The 20,072-nt window shown below is 50.2% G+C and overlaps 1 protein-coding gene across 1 annotated transcript in view; it reads left to right on the plus strand.

The window, feature by feature from the left end:
- Positions 1–20,072, plus strand: part of STK32B (serine/threonine kinase 32B) — a 337,485-nt gene that overhangs the window by 279,685 nt on the left and 37,728 nt on the right. Inside the window, exons 6-7 of the mRNA XM_070613278.1 lie at positions 4,948–5,037; positions 19,968–20,071. Of these exons, the coding sequence (XP_070469379.1) occupies positions 4,948–5,037; positions 19,968–20,071 (194 nt within the window). The remainder of the gene's footprint in view (positions 1–4,947; positions 5,038–19,967; position 20,072) is intronic.

A 20,072-nucleotide genomic window follows, 5' to 3' on the forward strand; every position in this document is an offset into this window, starting at 1 on the left:
AAGAAGAGCGCCATCGTCGTATGCAGATGACGTGCTTCTACGCCTAGAAACACCAAAGCCTCAAATGAAAAAGCTGTCTAAATTAATAGGGTCTTGTAAAAATTAAGATACAGACTTAACTGCTTTTCAAAGACTCAAAAAAATATTTTTAACAAAATAGAAGCTTTTTTCTCTCTAGGAAAAGTTCAGTCTCTCCTCCATGGAAGTTCCCAGGGGCCTAGGCTCCTTCTATGTCATTGCTCCTCATCTGTGTAGCTCAAAATGGGCCCCCCAAGTCCACATAAAAGGCAAGAGGATGCAGGGATGTGGGGGAAGGGTGTGGAATGAAGGAGGGAATTCTCATTCCCTTTAAGGAAATATCCTGGAAGTTGCAAATATCATTCTCATATCCCATTGGTCAGAGCCCGGTCATATGACCACAGCCTGCTGCAAAGGAGGCTTGGAATTGTCGTCTTTAGCTGGGTAGCCATGAACTCAGTTAAAAATTCCATTACTGTTTGAGAAGGGGAGAAGGGATATTGAGCGATAATTGGCAGCTTCTGGTATGGAAGATTAATAGAGTAGCCAAATAGGAGACAAATAACCAAAACTCAGGCTCTTTTTATTGTGCTAAAAACAACGAGGTAGAAAAAGAAGTCGAAAATATTCTCACTCAAAATGGTGACCCAAACTGTGTAATATTTAGGAATAAGTTTACCCAGGAAGTCACAAGGCCTAACTGAAGAGAACACTAGACATACTGAGAAAGAATAAAGCAAGGTCTGAATGAAAGATTGTGACCCTGGATGGAGTACATGTCCACACTTCTCACGTGAATGTACGTTAGTGTAACTCCTATCAAAATCTTCGTAGAAGTGTTTCCTAGAGCTGGCAGGATTTTTTTCGGAAGAAAATATGTCTGAGAGTTACCAAGAAGACATTTAAAAGAAACAAGAGTGAGGGCAAACCATCCTCATCTAATATTATAACAGCCTACAAATCTGTTGTAATGAAGTTAACATGGTACTGGCCCAGCAATAAACAACAGTTCAGTGGAACAGAAGAGAGAATCTATAAGCAGATCCATATATATGTGGAACATGATATAAAATGAAGGTCCCGTTACAAGCTACTGGGAAAGTGAGTTTTTTCAATAAATATTAAGACAACTGGCTATCCATTTGGAAGAAATAGAATCAGGATGTTATGTTATACCATATGCATTCCGTATGATTAGGAGATTTAAATATAAAAGATAAATTATGGAAGTATTCTATGAAAATATAGAAGAATATGTAGAATCTTGAGGGAGGAATAGGTTTCTGGAACCTGGAAAGTTACAAGAAAAATACTACTCAGAAACTATAAAAATAATACGTTGATTGAAATTTTTAAATGTCCATATATAAAAGATACCATAAGCAAAGTCAAAAGGCAAACAGTAGGCTAGGAGAAAGAATCTGCAGGTGACAGAGCAGAGAGAAGGGTACGTGTGTTGAATAGACAAGGAGCTGTGGTTGAAAATTGACCGGGATTCTGGACAGGCAGTTCAGGGGCGACTGAGCCCGTGAAACGTGTGCGGCCTCCTCAGCAGCGAGATCCCGTCTCTCCCCATCTGATTCGCCGAAAGTAAGTCATCGATGAGAGATGGTGCCAGTAGACGTGCAGAGAAATGCACGCTCTCCTATTCTGTTTATAGTACCGTCAGTTATGCTTGTGGGAACATAAACTGCATAGCCTTCCACTAGCCATGCCCCTGTGGGAACTTATCCAGCCAAAGTGAGAGTACCGATATGTAAAGATACGCTCAAGAATGCTATTGCTGCATGTTTTATAATAACAAACAATTAAGCAGGCAGAACTGGGAACAACCTGAACGCCGTAATAGGACTGTTGAATAAAATGGGATGTAGCCGTACTATAGAATACTGTGCGACGACAGGTCCACAGTTTCTCCTCTGAAACTCTTGGGGCCAGAGTTGTTTTCAAACCTCAGAATTTTTCAGATTTAAAAATATATCTAAATTAAATAATATATATCATATTAAGATGAAAATAATATAGAATAACATTTAAAAATCATATATACTGTATATTATGTAATACAACCATAGGGGCTTGAAGGAGCAACTTGTAATCAAATATATTAATATTTCTATAGCAAAACATGAATCGTCACCCTAAGTAGAGTAAATAGAACTAAGAAGAGAAGTTTCAGGTCAGGTTTTATCACCAAACAGAGTACAAAAAAAGATGTTGGCTTTATAGTAGAGGGTAAAGGACTGTGGACCTCATAGATGGATTGTGTGTATGGACTTGGAAGGATGCCCACGATACATGGCCAAATGTAAAAGTGGCTTTTACAATGACCCGTGGGGTATGATCTTATTATTGAAGGAGCAAACCAAAGTCCCGACACGTGTGGATGGAGGTTTGCGTAAGGACAGGGAGAAATAGTGGAGGAGCCAAGTGAATCAGCATGGTGACCCGGAGGGAGAGAACGTGGGAGAGTTGCAAGGAGTGACTCAAACACCTTTGTGTTCTTTGACTTATAATGAGCTGGCATTGCTTTCATAATGCAAATATTAAGACTTTTTAAGAGGGGGAGAAATAAAAGAAAACCGAATAAAAGCCGTTTTTGAAGCTTCCAGAATCCACTCCCGGTGGTGGCGTGCCGCTGTGCTTGGAGGTGTAACAGGGGTGGGGTGCAGAAATGACTAAGATGTGCACACACTCTCGCACACCTCACAGTCAACGACAGGCGTGTGCATTGATTTATCAGTTAGTGATGGGGACTGGGATGGTGCAGGGGGTGGCCTGGCCCTGGCTGGAGAAGACGGAATTGGAGCCACGTTGGCAGAATACAAACACTGCTAAGGAGCCTCCCTGCTTCTTGTGTGCCAGCTCGTTCTAACCATTTCATGTGTATTAACTCCCTGGCTCCTCCCAGAAGCCCTCTGAGATGGGCATTTTGTAATCATTCATCCCCATTTCACAGATGAGGAAACTGAGGCCCAGGGAGATTAAGTTATTTGCCTAAGGTCACACAGCTAGTCACAACAAAGCTGAGAGCCAAACCAAGGCAGTCTGGCTCAGAGTCTGTGCACCCACCTACGGCACGGCACTGCCTCTCTGCAGATAGGACCACGGATGGCTGAATGGGAGGCACCCTCATCCCAGCCCCGGAGGCTGGAGCCGGCTGGGTGTGTTCTCGGGAGGCTACCTGGGTGGAAAGGCTCCCAGCAAAGGCCCGGCTGGGAGACGTGGGCTTCATCCACCAGCACCTGACGGGTGGTGTGGATCATCCCTAACGGAGCGCCGCCCGCTGCGTCTCACCCGGGGGCACTGGACCGAGCGCCCGCGAGCAGCCAGCTCACACGTCAGTGCTGGCCATCAAGCCCGAGATTGGGGATTTGCGCCTGAAACCGCTGGGGCTTTTGCTGTCCACCATGGCTGATCCCATCAGGCTCGCCTCTCCCATGGGTGGGCCTCTCAGCAGGCCTCATTGCACCTGCTCTGGCAGGTGTCTGTCCGTCTCTTGGAGGTGCCCTCAAAGTGCCCCCAGCGTCGATTTTGTGTACGTCACCCACCTCTGTATTTAAGCCCCACCATCCCAAACACAGCTCTCAGGTGTGCTGAAAATCCCACCATTTTCACAGGATGTGCCGACAAGCAAGTGGAAAGAAATGTGACAGCGTTTCTGTCTGACATTCAGGGGTCTCAGAGCTGGTTTCTTTGTGTTCCAAGCTCCCCAGAGAGCCATGCCTGGCCCTTCGGGATCCCCTCCCATCTCCCTCCCCTTCTTTCCCTTCCTCCTTTTCTCCCCCGTCTCCTTGTCTCCTTCCTTCTTCCCTGTCCCCCTTCCTTCTTCTCAGGTTTCCTGAACACCTGCCTGTAGGTGCCCCCGGCCTGTCCGTGGCCCACCTGCTGCCATTCCTTTAGGCTGGATGGCAGGTGGTCCCAACCCCCAGCCCCCTCCCCACTGAATTCACCGGGTATAGACGAGGGCCCCCACTGACCATGGCCGACAAACAGCAGAACAAGAGTGTCCACTGAGCCTGACAGTCCTGTCCCCTTGTCCCTGCGTCCCCTCCCCCACCTCGGCCATGCTCGGTTCTCCTGAGGGAAGGAGTCTGGGCTGACTGGTCTCATTTATTCACCAGGAGCTTTCACTCTCTGGGTCAGCGCCTCCAAACTTGAATCCACAAAGCCTTTAACATGCCATCGATACATTTGTTTATTATAAATAACATGCACACACCAACAAAAAATACATATTATAAAACTTGCACATAAAATAGACATTTCTTTTCACCTCACATATTTATGTGTGTGTGTGTGTGTATATATATATTGGTGAGAACATTTAGGTTCTACTCTCTTAGCAAATTTCAATTGTACAATACGGTGTTATCAGCTATAGTCGCTATCTTTTACGTTAGGTCCTCAGAGCTTACTCACCTTGTAGCTGGAAGTTTGTACCCTCTTCCAACCTCTCCCTATTCCCACCCCCTCCCCCCTGCCCCTGGCAACCACTTTTCAAGTCTCTGTTTCTATGAGTGTGACTCTTTTTTAGATTCCACATGTAAGTGATACCGTGCAGTATTTATCTTTCTGTCTGACTTATCTCACTCAGCATCGTGCCCACAAGGTCCATCCGTGTAGGTGCAGACAGCAGGGTACCCTTCTTTCTCGTGGCAGATAATACGCCATCATATAAACATACCACGCCTTCTTTATCCATCCATCCATTGAGGGACTCTTAGGTTGTTTCCGTATCTTGGCCACTATGATAATACTGCAAAAAATAACATTTTCAAGATATCAGATAAAATACTACTTTAAGTAGAAGTTCTGGTATTTTCTTCCTGCACCCCACTTTGCAGACCACAGCTTTAAATCAGACAAAGAACTAACCCAGCTGCCTGCAGCTCTTGCTAACTGGGTTTTCTGTTTCTCTCTCTCCAGGGCACGTCCACATCACAGACTTCAACATAGCGACAATCGTGAAAGGCACGGAAAAAGCTTCCTCCATGGCCGGGACCAAGCCCTACATGGGTGAGTGTTCCGGGCCCCTGTGGGGTGTGACCTGGCCTGGTTCCTCTCCTGCTGCATCCCCAGCCCCTACCCCCATGGCCCACCCCACCCTGGCCCCGGCGTTCCCAGGATGTGCCCTCTCACACCTTGGGCCTTCGTGCCAGCTCTCCTCCCCAGAACCGTCCCCTCCTGTGTTTTCTAGAGAATTCCTACCCATCCAGAAAGCTTGGCTCTGGCTTAGGGAAAAAGAAACAAACCAACCCTTTTTATCTTTTCTTTGAACTCCAGTAGCGTTACCAGAGTATAGCTTTCACGTTGGTCATTTGGGGTCTATATTTATGGGTACACTACATACAGCTTGATTTTTGTTTGGGACTTTTGATGGAAGTATCATTTTTTTGTAAGCTTTCTGTTCCTTCCCTTTAGTTTTCTTTGCTAAAGACGCCTGTTATCTGCATGCTGGGTCTTCTTTGCCAGTCTTCGGTATTTGTCATTCTCAAGTCTTTCTTATCTCTTCCTTCATGTATTTAAAATGTTTCTCATTTTTCTTTCTCTTTTTTTAAAGCATTATCTATTGTGTTTATTTGCTTTGTACTCTTTCTCATGAAGTATTATTTCTGAAATAATTTTCCCTTTGTTTCTAATTTTTTTCCTGAGTTCTCTTGCCTGACTTCTGAGTTTTTTTAATTCTAATTTGTGTTGTGCTTTCATGTCTTATATAATTTTCTCAATGCCTGTGTTAGTTATTAATTCTTAATGTCTATATTAGTTATCAATTGCTGTGTAACAAACCATGTCGGAACTCAGTGGCTTAGAATAATAGTGATGTGTTGTTTCTCCCAACTCTGCCGTTCGGCTGGGTGGTTCTGCTGGGCCGGGCTGGCCTCGCTCTTCCCACTGGTGGGTCAGTTGGGAGCTAGGCTCAGCCAGGACAGCAGAGAAACTCTTGGAAGATGCTTTGGTTCAGGGTAGCTTTTCTCTCTGAATAGACTTCCATCTTCTGTTGCTCTGGTGAAATGTCAGAATCTGAGGCAGCTTGCTCTCTGGGATTTCCCGGCTCAGTTCCACTTGCCTGATTTTTCTGGACCTTCTCTGTCTTTTGTCTGTGGAGTCCCTGTCCTGGTCAGTTTTGATTCCACTCCCGACACTTTCTCCTTGGGATCTTTCCTAGAGGGGAGCTCTGGCTGGACTGAGTAAAGAGGTCTTGTGTCCCGGACTGTCCAGCTCCTGCAGAATTTACTGAGGGCCCTTTTGCTCACCTGATATTGGACTGGACAAGCTCCTCCTGGTCTCAGCTGCTCTTCTCAGCCTGGCCAGCTGTGTCCCAGGACACGCCTGCCGGCTATTTTGGAGTTCTCTGTCCTCTGGTCCGTCATATGCTGCCTTGTTTCTTCCCTGTGTTGCCTTCCGTATAGAAATCATTACCATGGAGTTCTTGTCACTGGTGGTGGTTCGTCCCCACCCACTAGATTTCGGGGTTTCTGGGGACAGCTTAGTTTCATAGCACATGTTGCCCACAGTCCTTGGTTTAGCTATTCATCTGCTCTATCGGTTTTTCGCTCTGTGTGGATTTGTGGAGATTCAAAAACTATGTCATCGTGTCCCCAGAGTCCACTCCTTGTGTCATTCATCTTGTCACACACATTAAATAAATGAAGTTTGACAATCAATAAGGGTAAGGATAATACTTTTTAGTATTTCCTATGTGCCACACATTCAGCTGAGTGCTTTCCACCCATAAGCTTATTTAACCCTCTCAAATGTGAAGCAGGAGCAATTATTCATTCCCACTTACAGCTGAGGAAATGGGCAGACAGAGGTTGGTGACTTGCCCAGGGCGACGTCGGTGGTGAGAGTCAGGCCCAGGTCAGGGTGAACCCCAGACGGTAGACACACGAGTGAGTCTGTTCACCTCGGAGGGTCCTCCTGGATGCTGAGCACGTCCCCCAATAAGGCTTTCACTGTTGATGATCTGTCTCCAATTCCTTTCCAGACGGATCCAGAGCTGGGGCGGGTCTGTCCACAGAGGTCACTGCCTTAAGCTTCAAGACCAAACGGGCAGGAGAACGGGAGTGGGGGAAGAGGGGAGGCTGTCTCCCCGCAGCGGGGTGGGTTCAGCCGTCTTCTCTGTGTGGGGAGCACGGCAGGCGCAGCAGGTATGTGGCGCGGCAGGAGCGATGTGTTTGGTTGTGAGATGTCTGTGGGAACTTCACAATGGTCACATGTGCTCCGAGCATCCCCAGAGGGACGTGGGCTGGCTCTGTGGGTAGGGAGGTACCAGCACCGAGAGGCGGCAAAGCCGACGCAGTGACACATCCCCCAGGGAGGATGCGGGAGAGAGCCCGGTTCTGAGGCCAGGGGAATGGCTTCCCGAAGGGACGGGGGGGGGGGGGGGGTCGAAGGAGTCCTGGTCTCTAGAGGGAGAGCGGAGGGAGAGGCGGCGTGGCGGGAAGGGTCACCCGTTTGCAGCCACCTCCATAACCCTGTGAGTTAGTGCCGACCGCCATCAGGCTGGTGCAAGAAGCACAGAGCGCTCCAGGAAGGTGGATGCTGGGTCGCTGAGACATTCAAGACAGCATCGCACCAGCCCTGAGCTCGGCCCTGCTTTGCCACACGCGTGGCAGACCCTGCAGACACTTCACAGACTCCACTCGGACCTGCCTCGCCTCGTCCCCTGGCTCCCTACCCACGTCTGAGGCGGCTCTGTCCTGCTCTCAGCCTCTAGGAAAGCAGACCAGGGGTGACCCAGCTGGCCACTCTCCACAGTGGCCCCTCCTTCAAAAGGGAAAAGAAAACCAACATGTATTGTGACCCCACTATAGTCTGTGATCATACTGAACCCTCAGAAGATCCGCGTGAGGTTTCTGCATCTCTCCATTTTATATATGAGGAACCTGAGGCCCAGAGAGGCCAATTAACCTCCCCAGAGTCACGTAGCTGGCAAGTGAAGGAGCCAGAATTTGAAGCCATGTCTATTTGGATCCAAAGTCCGTGCTTTTGCGTCTATATCAAGCTACCTTTTTGACACTGAGTTTCTGTGTCATAAAGCCGTATTTCTCAGACAAGAAAAACGTTTATTGTCCCAGCTGTATGTAGGATTCAGGCCTTCTGATGTCCTTCTAATTAGGGGAGCTTCGGTCCTGAATTAACAAGCAAATGCAGAGGAGAGATTTTTATGGGATTTGGAGGGTGCACCGATGTGCCGAGTGGATCTATCTTCAGACACCGCGGGGGTTGATGGCACCGGGCAGTGGGAGTTTCGTGGCGAGGATGGGGTGCTGGAGAATGCACTCGGTGAAGCCATCCTGCGGCTCCCAGGGCCGTAAATTCCTGCGGTCAAGGGGCGGCTTTGCTGACCTCGTTCACTTGAGCTGTTCAGCTCAAAGGCTCGGTAACAAATTCCCAGAATGTTCCAAACACAGATTCGGGGGACGGGACGATGGGTGAGCTTCCAAAGGTCGCTCACGATGGATGATCTCAGAAGAAACATTTGCATAGAACTGAATTCTCATTAATTAAAAGAGCAGATGGAATTCACAGTCGGAGAAAACAATTCTCTCTGCAATTGGATTAGCAGTGAGAACGTTCAGCGGCCGCCCAGGGCTCCAGAGCGTGTGCACCTGAGGTGCAATGAGAGCTGAGCACTCAGTCAGCAAACGTTTATGGAGCAGTTAGGAGTCACAGGGCTGAGTCAGGCCCTGGCGCCCAGAGGTGAATAATGTTCTCCGGGGCCTCAGGGCTCCCAGTCTCGTGGGGCAGACGGATGTGTGGACGTAGATGGAAGTAGGTCACTGTCAAGACGGATTCCCAGAGAAGGCGACAGTCTGAGTTAGGCTGCTAGGGCATGCTCAGGGTTTGCCGGTCAGGCAGGGATAAGCAGAGGCGTTTCAGGCAGAGGTGACAGCCAGTGCAAAGGCACGGTGGTATGGAACAGCACGGGGTGTTGGGAGAACTCAGCAGTTCATTGCTTAGTAACTTCTAGAACAAGAGGAGGTGGGGACGGAGAGACAGGACAGGGCAGAGCACCAGGCCTTGACTGTCGGGGTAAAGGCCTAGGGAGCCGGCAGAGTTCAGTGCTGGAGACCGTCATGATCAGACTCATGGGATCGGGGCCCACGTTGGCCTTGGAGAAACAAACGGGTCCCCAGGCTTGCCGGGAATGGGTCCAGAGGAAGTCTGGGCTTCAGCACGGGGCAACCTGGAGTCTTCCACTTAGCGGCTGGGGGCCCTTGGGTGAATCTAATCACCTGACATAATGACATGAAGTGCTCAAGCCTGGTGAGCACTCAGGAAGTGTCGACTGCCAACCTCGGGACCCGACGGTGCCCTCATCTGAGAGACGGGATTACTGATGATGCACTCTGCCTTAGCAGGTGCTTTCTGAGGACTTGACGACGTGACTATAGAAAGTACAGAACACAATCCTGACAAAAGTAGATGCACAAAACCGGCAGCTGATATTATTATTGTGGTTGTTGTCGTCGTTATTATTTAGACGATTGATTATTTGGGATATGATTAGCACTGGGGATCCAGAGCCAAGTCTGGCATTCCCTTGCCTTATGGAGCTCACAGTCTAGGGAGGGAAGCAGACCCTAAACAAATCCTAATTCATTATAGGACCCTGGCTGGCCATGGGGGGGGGCGCACTGGGGACCATGGGGCTGGTGCCCTGTCAGTACACCCCAAATGTCAGTTCCCTTTCCCAGGAGGCTGCAGCGAGCAAACAAGGACGCTTGTACTCCTTGTTGAAATGATCATGAAGTGTGCCGTCCCCCGTCCCAGAGAAAGGGACAGAGTCAGCATCAGACCCAGGCCAGGGAGGCTCCAGTGCCCAATACCTTTTGGAGAACCTGCCAGGCACGTTCATCCATCCATTCATCCATCCATCCTTTCATTCGACAGATTTATGGAGCACCGTCTATGTGCCAGGCAGTGTCCTATGGGCCAAAAACAGATGTGTGAACAGACAGACAATATTCCTGCCCTCATTCGTTTGGCTGTTTGTGAGGGACACGGTCACTTTAAAAATCATCAGCCCGATAACTATGTGGCTGAGATGTTAATTTTTGAGGGACAGTTTCCATGCAGTGAGGTGCACTCATTTCTCGTGTAGTTCTGTCAAGTTGGACAAACATGCACAGTCCTCCAACCAGCATCGCAGCGAAGACACGGGGCTGCCCCATCACCTGCGAAACTCCCTCCTCCCCGCCGCTGGCAGCCAACAGCTGTGCCCTCCGCTCTAGATTCGCCTGTTCCAGAAAGTCCTGTAAACGCAGCCGTACTGTCTGCAGCCTTCCGGATCTGGCTTTTTTCACTTAGAAGGATGTATTTGAGATTTACCCGTGCTGTGACGTGTAGAGTAATTACCAGGAGGTGGATCGCTGGGTCGAATGGCAAGTGTATGTTTAACTTTCTAAGCAGCTGACGAACTTCTTTCCGGGGTGGCTGGACCATTTTACAGGCCGGCACCGTGTAGGGGTCCCTCGCTCTGCATCCTCCCAGGACCGGGTGTGGGCCTGTGGTGGTTGTTCTAGCCATTCTAAGAGAGACATAGGGGCTTTCATTTATGACTTCCTGATGGATAATGGTGTTGCACAGATTTTTATTTGCTCATTTGCCATCCAGATACCTTCTCTGTGAAGTGTAAGAATAGATGAATTAGACTGGAGAGGTCAAAAAACCTTTGCTGAGGGAGTAGCTTTTCATCTGGGTCCTAAAGGATCAGCAAGTGTTGTTCAGTACAAAGGGTGGAAAAGCATTGCAGGGAGATGGAACTGCATTCACAGACCCCCTGAGGCAAAAGGAGCTTGTCACGTAGAAAGAACAAAAAGAAATCTAGAGAGACCTGAACCAAGAAAGCCAGGAGAATGAGCCTGGAGCAGGGCCAGATCACGCAGTGCCTGCACGCCACGTCAAAGACTTTGGTTTCTGTATACGGCAAGTTCAGTGGGAAATTTTAAAGAACATTAATCGTCTTGGATAAACAGAGAATCTTGGAATCCTTTAAGAGAGTGGCACTATTTCAATGAGCTTTTCTACGAGTATAACGTGCTGTTTAGATGTTCATCCCCAGTTTCACCCAGTGATGCTGTAAAACGCACCGATTCTAACCCTGTGCTTCCAGTTGGAACATCATTCCTATGACAACTTCCAAAGGTCTTTTTTTAACCGACTCCTTTAATCTGGCACGTGTCACATGAAGCAGTGTTCTGGAGCTAGAGTGTCATTGATCTCTGCACCTCGTCAGAGCTGCTGTGTTTGCTCATCAGCCAGGGGCCCTCCCCTCCTCCTCCTCTTCCCATGCAGACGTGTGACGTCCTGTTGATCGACAGCTGAGCGGCGTCCTACGTGCTTTAATGAAACCAGCCTTCTGTCACTATTGATGTTACTAGCATCCCCAGAAAGAGAGGAATTGTCAAACTGATGCAGCATTTCGCCTCATCACAAATTAACGTGAAAGCGTGTGACTCCTGACTCCTGCCCAGCTAGAGAGCCAAAGAAATATAAATTACCCCGAGGGGTCCAGCCGGAGGCCAGGCATGCTGCTCGTCTCTGCTGTCCACTGTGTTTCGGCACACCTTAGCGCACAGACTTATGATGGAGCGCTCGAATCGTTGGGGAACGTGTCCAACAGGAGCTCTCTGAGCTGTGCTTTCATTCAAGTGTGCATTTCACTGCTCGGGCAATAAGGAATTGATACAGTAATAACACCCCATCTGTTGGGATCTTGCTATGTGTCACTGCCTGTACTAAATGTGTCACATATATTATCTCACTATGGGGTAGGGGCGCTTATTGTTCCAAAGGATCTGCGACTTACACAGGGGTTAAGGGCTTGCCCAGTGACAAGCAACCAGCAAAGGTAGCCACTGGGATGCGAAGCCAGGACTCTGTGACTTCAACTTCTTTGCAACTATGATGCCTTGAGCGTCTGCTTCTAGACCAGCTTCATGCTAATCCCTGAGGATCTGGGGCTGACTTAGTTACACCCCCGCCCTCAAGGAGCTCACAGCCCAGTGAGGAAGATGGATGTGTATGCCATTAATTAAAATACAGCCTGATCAGTGGTGCAAGGGAGGAACGGGCGAGGGTTTGGTGAAAAACCAGAACATAGATGGATGTACTTGGCCAGGAGCAGGGAAGAGAGAGAATGAAGGAACAGCAAGGGATTTGATGAACGTTCCTTAGGGAGAGTGAAATTTGGTCTGGGTTTTGAAGTATGAATAGGAGTTCATGAGTATGAAAAACAGGGTAAGGATTCTCAGGCAAGTCACAGAAGATTAAAAATAAAGTGTGTCCTGTTCTTTAAAGTTGGCACAATGTGGGTGATAAAGACAGTGGCCGAATATGAGGCTGTGAGGGAGGTTGGAGCCTGTTTTCAGGAAGTTTTCATGCTAAGGAGTTTGAACTTTATTCTACAGTAAATAGAGAAACTTGGGATGATTTTAGTTAAGTGATCTGAACATGTGAATAGTAACAATACAACAACAATATTAGAGAGCATTCATTGAGCGCTTAATAAATACGTGCAGAACTTCGCTTTCTCTTTACAACATCAGGCAGTGGAGATTGTTATTCCTTTTTACAGATGAGGGAAACCGAGGTACAAATAAGAGCTTAAGTAGCTTGCCCGAGGCCATCGTTCCAGTGAGCCCCGAGAAGGGGCAGTTGGAGAGGGAGGAGTTGGCGTGAGTGCGCAGTGCCCGTGGGACCTCTAGGTGGAGGTGTCCAGGAGGCGGGGGCTGCACAGACCTGGCCCTTCTGCCAGCCGGGACGTGCAAGCTGGAGACACGGTCTTGCCATGAAGAAAGGATCAGTGGGCAGGAGACCTGGCTCCGGTCCCAGCTGGGCTGGACGTCACTGACCTCCTCCAACAGGCTTCAGCTTCTCATCTGTAAAATGTAAGGGAGGAAGGAATTACCTCGAAGGTCCCCTCTTGGCTGAAATGTGGTAATTCTATGTTCCCAGTCAAGAAGGTGGCAGCTCCTGTTGAAACAGATGCTGGCAGCCCGTCAGCTCTTCGGCCAGCCATTGAATAGCATGTCACGCTCCACTGCAGCTACCGAAACCTTCAGCAAGATCCACGGAGCTGATGCAATGGGGTAATAATTATAACTGAGGAGGTGATTGCACTTCCTTCGTATTTTTGGTTTGATGCAGAAGTGCGCTCTGCGTGGTTAGCGCAGGGCAGCAAGTCTCACCAAATGCGTGTTTACATTTCTGAGGGACGAGAAGGGCCATCTCTTTCAGTTGACGCCCCACGTTCCTGCTTTTCTGGAAGGCCAATTATGGGATACCCCTTGGAATCAAGACTGATTTTCCATGGAAAACCTGCTTTGGCAGAATTGCCCCACCGCTGGTAGAGATGGTTAGCGGGAGGTGAGGCTGGTCTTTCCACGCCGCTGGGCAGTGGTTGGCAAGCGGCTGTAGGTTCCATGGCGTCCAGTGCCTGCCCGCCCACTGTGTTTATCTGTGGCTCACGAATACCCACGGAGTGTGCTGGTGTGCTCGGCACTGTGAAAGGTCCTGGGACGTCACAGGGAAGCAGACAGGCGCTGTCAGGACGCGATTCAAGAGCCGCTTTCCATAGGATTTTAAATCATTTTTATTAATGTGCCTGTGAATGGTGAGCCACTTATTTTTTTTTTCTCTTGGGTTACGTCGAACCCCTAATTTCCTCAAATGTAGATTTCCTGGATCTTCATAAATACTGTTTTTTTTATTTTGGTTCCAATTGAATGAGCAGATTTAACACAATGACTTTGTAGAAATTTTGGAATATAAAACATATAAACTGTATATTTTATAGATACATATTATAACATTATTTTTGTTTTCAGCATAAACATAAAGATGGTATAAATTGGTGGAAGGTGTTCGAATTTTGAAGGAGACAGAACAAGGTTGTGATCGTCCTTCTGGGTGACCGTGGAGAGTGGGGGAGGCCTGGGTCGCATGAGGCTCTGAGCCTCAGGAGCTGTGCCGCTTGGGCGTGTTACTTCACCTCTTCAAGCCTCAGCTTCCTAAAATGGAGATAATAGCACCCACCTCACAGGGTCCTTCTGAGGATAAAATGAGATAGTGCACGTGAGACCATAGTCAGTGCTCCGTGGCTGTTGGCTCTCCTGAGGAGCGAGTAATGTGTGTAAAAAGCCTGGAAAGACTTCTGGCACGTGCTAGATGCTCAGTCAATGGCCGCATTAATATCGCAACTCTCGGTGCCGTAAAGGACACCGCTGCTCATGTAATAAAGGAACGGCTGGTTGCACACTGGGCTGACGGTTGTCCGAACCACATTCCAGTCCAGGCTCTTCCCCTCGCTGTCCCCACGGCCCTGAACATGCCCCTTTACCCCTCTGTGCCTCAGTTTCTCCATTTGTGGCTTAGGGTGCTTCAAGGAGAGGTATGGGTAATATATGAAGGAATCTTTGTTCCCTGGAAAGCTCTACACAACTGTTTGTGCGTGATGACGATTGTTATCGTTGTCATTTCCAAAGCCGAAGATAGTCTCAGGGTTGGCCCTTCCCCCCACCAGGGCATTGCAAGGAGTTTTGGTTGGGTTTTATTTTTCTGGAAGGCCTTGGGGAGTTCCATTCATCCATAATGCAAGCAGAGGTACCCAGATCTTGGACCCTGGACATCTTCTCTAAGCGTGGCCATAGCTGACTCTGATCATCTGCTTGGTTTGTGGTTTGCTGTCCTGGGGAGCCAGGGCTCCCCTTTGAGGGGTGCTGTCATCGCTCACTGTGCTCCAGGGAGCCCTCAGTCCCGGCCTTGACAGCATTGGCCCACAGCATCCCAGTTTCTTCCTCAGCCAGACGCAGCAGCAGCTCCGATTCCGTGTCGCTGTGCAGATCAAATGAGTTAAGACTTGCTAAACTCTTAAGACAGGGTTTGTTGGTCCACGGCAGATGCTCCATAAAGATTAGCTATCTTTATTAGCAGTGTGTTAAGAGCTTAGAACAGTGCTTGGCACACAGCAAAGGCCGTGTAAGTGTTTGCTGTTTTTATGATGATCGTTCATTTATTTAGTCAATCAACAAACCTTTCCCACATGTCTTCTTCATGCCAGGCAAGTCACGGGGCCCGCAGGGAGCTCAGACTCTAGCAAAAAGCAGACCAGTAAGCAGAAACGCAGCAGGAGGCAGGACTATTGTGACCAAGAGATGACTGGGGAAGGTGGGGCGAAGAGGAAGCCCTGGAGGGTGGGGGACGATAAGAAAACAGTAATAGCAGAGCTGTATTTTGAGGAGTATTTGACACATGTAAAGAGCCGTGCAGAGTGTCTAGCTCCCTGGACGAGAGAACTCTGGAGCCACACCTTTTGTGAGAGAGCCCCATGAATTAGAGGAGAGAGCAAGAGACAGACAGGGTGTTCTAGAAACAGCAAGCAGCATGAGCTTCTGGAGCCCACGGTGGCCGTGGGCAAGCCCGGGGGCACAGGTCAGCCTGGGAGACCTACAGGCAGGTGCTCAAGGGCTGAGGGCCAGACGACACCATTTGGACTCCCCCTCTAGGGCACACAGGTTTCCAGCCCTGGTACCTGCCTGTAGGATTCCACCGAAAAATCACAAAAATTCCACGATCAAGTCAAATAAATTTCCAGGCCATGCTTGCTATTGAGTCAGGCCCCTTCGAGAGTCAGGAAAGTTCATTAGCACATTAACGGCTCTGAGAAGTCCTGCAGGAAAGCATGTGGTTGAACCTCGTCATTTCCCAGACATGATTGACCTCAGAATCCTTCCTCCTCCAGAATCAACAGCCTCACACAGAGCGGGTGGCATTCCCGGGAACAGGCTGTGAAACAGCCATGGTGAGAGGACAGCTTTCAGCAGGGCACTGCGTGGTCTGAGTCGCATATCAGTAAGCTAGCTCCTTCGTCAGAGCAAGAAGGACACACTGGTGAGGGCGACTCCGGAGGCCAGAGGGCTGGTTGGGAAGCAGGTGACAGGGAGAAAGATGGGGATGTGAGGACGGGCCGCATGTCAGCGAAGAGGAGGAAGGGAGCACAAGAGCTATAGGTGGGCAGACGCATCCGGCCTTGGCGGCTGAGTTGAACTGCGCCAAGAATGGGAACCCCTGGAACCTGCCAGCCAGGACCAGGAGTTCCAGACTTGGCCCCAGAGTTGATGGGTGCGTGGCCGAGGCAAGCCACTCTTGCCGCTCAAGCCCAGTGGCCAGTTCTGACGCAGAGGGGACAATGACAAGCTGGTTTCCAAGGGACCCTTCACCACTGCCGTGCTGACACTCCGAGAGGCCATGAACCGTCTCTACTTCTGAGGCAGACAAGCAAGGAGCTGGACCAGCTCTGTGGTGTCACGTGTGACAGAGCCAATGGACATGCATTTATTAAGTGCCTACTGTGTACTTGGCTGAGCGCCGGGCCCTGGGAGGGAAGGAAGGAAGGACCAGTCCTTGGGTTGGCAGTCTCCTCAGTAAAGGAGCAAAGACTTGGGAGTCAGCCCAGCGAGAACGGCTGACTCCAGTTCTGCCCCACCGCTGGACGGTCTGGAGCAACTTCCTCCCTGCTCCCCTGGGGCTGCACAACAGACGACACAAACGTGGCGACTTGAAACAATACAAATGCGTTCTCTCACAGTCCTGGAGGCCAGAAGTTCAATATCACAGGGTCCGCAGGGCCGAGCTCCCTCGGAAGGCGCTGGGGCAGGGTCCTTCCTGCCCCTCCCCCCTCCTGGTGACTCCAGGCATCCCTGGGCTCGCGGCTGCATCGCTGCAGTCTCTGCCCCCTCCGTGTCTCCAGCCTCCCTCTCCTTTCTCTCATGAGGACTTCGGTCCCTGGATTTAGGGCAGGCCCTAAATTTCATCTTGAGGTGACTTTATCTTGAGACCCTTGATTCCATCTGCAGAGACCCTACTTCCGAGTGAGGCCTGTTCACAGGTCCAGGGGTTAGTGTCTGGACATATCTTTTGAGGGGGCATTATTCACCCACCATACCCCTTCGCGCCCCTCCTTCTGGTTGCAGAGTGGCCATGCTAGCCCTTGTCGCACTGGCTGGTTGGGAGGACTGAGAGGCTGCTTGCATACGGTCCTTACCGAAGCACCTGAGAACCGGTTACCGCCTACTATTCACTCATCCGTGTGTGGAATGTTGGTGGCAGGTGTATGTCTCCTGCCTGTCCTTCCACCTTTAAACCTGTAGGGTGGTGTTACTTTTTTTTTTTTTTTTTTGAGGAAGATTAGCCCTGAGCCAACTACTGCCAATCCTCCTCTTTTTGCTGAGGAAGACTGGCCCTGGGCTAACATCGTGCCCATCTTCCTCTGCTTTATATGTGGGACGCCTACCACAGCATGGCTTGTCAAGCCGTGCCATGTCCGCACCCGGGATCCGAACCAGTGAAGCCCAGGCCGCCGAAGCAGAACGTGCGAACTTCTCTGCGCCACTGGGAGGGCCCCGGATGCTGTCACTTCTAAGCACTCTGATTCTGGGCCACCAAAGCAGTCATTTTGGTGGCATATGGATTATGACATAAATGTTGGTAATATTTTAATGTCAGCCTCAAGCGTGCAGGGGAGGAGAGAATGTCACCTTCTCTGGGAGCACGGTCACAGGCTGCAGACATTTGTCACTTGCTTGGTCATGACAGCCAGGACAGAATCGGCCAGCTGCTGCTTCTGCCCTGAATTCCGAATGGGCTCGGGGCTGCCGAGCACGACAAGGATTTACGGGGAGCGCCTGGGCACACGCAGCCCTTCCAGCACTCGTGGGCGCACCCCTGCCTCCTGCGCTGTGTGAGCACCTGGGCTGGGCCAGCAGCTGTGACGGCCCTGGGAACGCACAGACAGCACGACGTGGCTCCTTTTCTCCCGCAGCCCTCAGCACCAAAGGAGGAAGGACAGGAGCACAGATGCCGGGGCAGGGATGGACGTCCCTCTAGGTTGGAGCTCAGTGTCGGGCTCATGGGGGCATCCAGGAGGGGTGCAGAGTAGCACAGCTCAGTGCCGGCGTGTACTGGGAAATCAGAGATTTGCTCGCGGGATGCTTAGTGAACAGATAGGATCACACCTCTGAAGTCAGGCTGATCTGGATGGATAGGAAAAAGTAGAAAAAAAGATGGTGAAAATGCAAAACTCGGCAGGTTTAGAGACCCGTAGGTGGTGAGGCTGAGGAGGATGGAATCTGGATGGTCCCCGGGCTTCTGGGTGACCGTGTGGACGGTGGGGAGGCTGAGCACCTCGCCTCGTATTTCTGTAGAACTCACTAAGGGCTGACCAGGCGTTGGCTCTTCACATGTCTCATCTTATTTAAGCCTCATAACAACCGTGTGAATAAACCATTACTATTATCCACATTTTGCAAAACTGAGGCAAAGAGAAGTTAAGTAACTTGTTAAACTCGGCTCAGCCACACTGACCTTCTTCCTGTTTCCCAGCACACCCTGTTTGTTCCTCGGTGAGACTCAAATAACCTAAGGGGGACATTTCCTCAAATTCCCAATCACATTGACACCCGGTGTAGACTGAGTATGCTTTTGTATTTAAAGAAATGTTGATAAGAACCTTATTTCACACAGAGATTCAGCGGGTGCATAAGACAGATCTCAGCTTTGCACTTCCCAGCTGTGTGACTTCTTTCACTCCGCTGTACCTCTCTGAACCTCATTTGTAAAATGTGTCAGTTGGTATCATGACCCCAGGGCTGTTGTGAAGAGAAAAGGAGAACTCGTGGGTGACAGTATGCTCTAAAATACAAAGCAAATAGAGAGGATCAGTAGAGGGCAGCTGGAATTTGGCCACTGCTCAGATTCAAGTGTCAGGCTGCCAGCCCGACAGCCCAGAATCCAGCGTCCACACCCTCCCTCACCGGCCTCAGTCCAGCCCATCCCGTTCCCATGCGTCTGAAGGCCAGTCTGAAACTGAGTCACCATGTCTTCAATCACAGCGTGTTGTGGTTCCATGGAACAGACTTTGGCTGCTCTGACGACTGTAAAATGGAATTATGTCTGCAAGTTAATTTGCTAGAAATAATCTACATTTTACAAAATTTTTCTGGAAGCCAAAATAAGCAGGTAGGCCCTGGGGTGCTCTCCTGGCCTGGTGAGCCGGGGTGAGGCAAGGAGATTAACGCACCACCGAGCACCGTGGGGAGCAGCAGGGCCGGGGTCCCTCAGGACAGCGGCAGTGCCCTGAAGAGTAGGGGTCCACCACAGCGGGGCCTCCACCCTCCACTTGTCCTTTTTTTCCAATTGAGATGAAATTCACATAAGATAAAATAAGCCGCTTTAAAGTGAACAATTCCATGGCATTCAGTACACCCACAGTGTTGTGTAACCACCACCCCGTCCAGTCCAGAACATTTCCATCGCCCCCGGGACACCCACTGAGCACTGGTTCCTCATCCGCCCCTCCCCCTGCCCTTGGCAGCCCCCACTCTGTCTTCTGTCTCTGTGGATTTGCCTGTTCTGGGTGTTTCATATCGGACCCCTCCTATGCCAAAATACACTTCTTCCCAGGATAGGACCAGGCACAGAGGGCTCTGAGCATCTGGTTGCCGGATGCCTGACCCGCTGTCGGTGCCAGAAGCAAGGACGTTTATCAAGGTCCTCAGGGCGCCGGCTCTTCATCCTAACCTGGATTTTATTCCACCCCTTCTCCATGCTGACTCTGATTCCTGCCCCACCGAGTCCACCTTCTTAGGGGTGGGGGGACTTTCCCTGGCTCTCCCCGAACAGACCACCCTCCCCCCACACCTGGGGCACCCCGTTTGTATTCTGCCCGGGTGTCGCACCACACCAGTGTTTCCTGTGACACTGCAACCTGTTCTCAAGCCGGCTCGAGGCTTACAGAGAGCAGGACCGTGCGGCGTAGAGGACGGAGCGCTGGCTCTGCCCTCCAAAAGCTGCGTCCCTGTCCCCATATCCCCTCACTAAGGGGCAGTGAGTGTAAACTGAGACCCGTGGTGACATTCTCTTCATTCTGTCTTTGACAGCTCCAGAAGTGTTCCAGGTGTATGTGGACGGAGGCCCCGGGTACTCATACCCTGTGGACTGGTGGTCCCTGGGTGTCACGGCCTACGAGCTGCTGCGGGGCTGGG

The sequence above is a fragment of the Equus przewalskii genome, chromosome 3 (assembly GCF_037783145.1).
Source record: "Equus przewalskii isolate Varuska chromosome 3, EquPr2, whole genome shotgun sequence".
Lineage (NCBI taxonomy): Eukaryota > Metazoa > Chordata > Mammalia > Perissodactyla > Equidae > Equus > Equus przewalskii.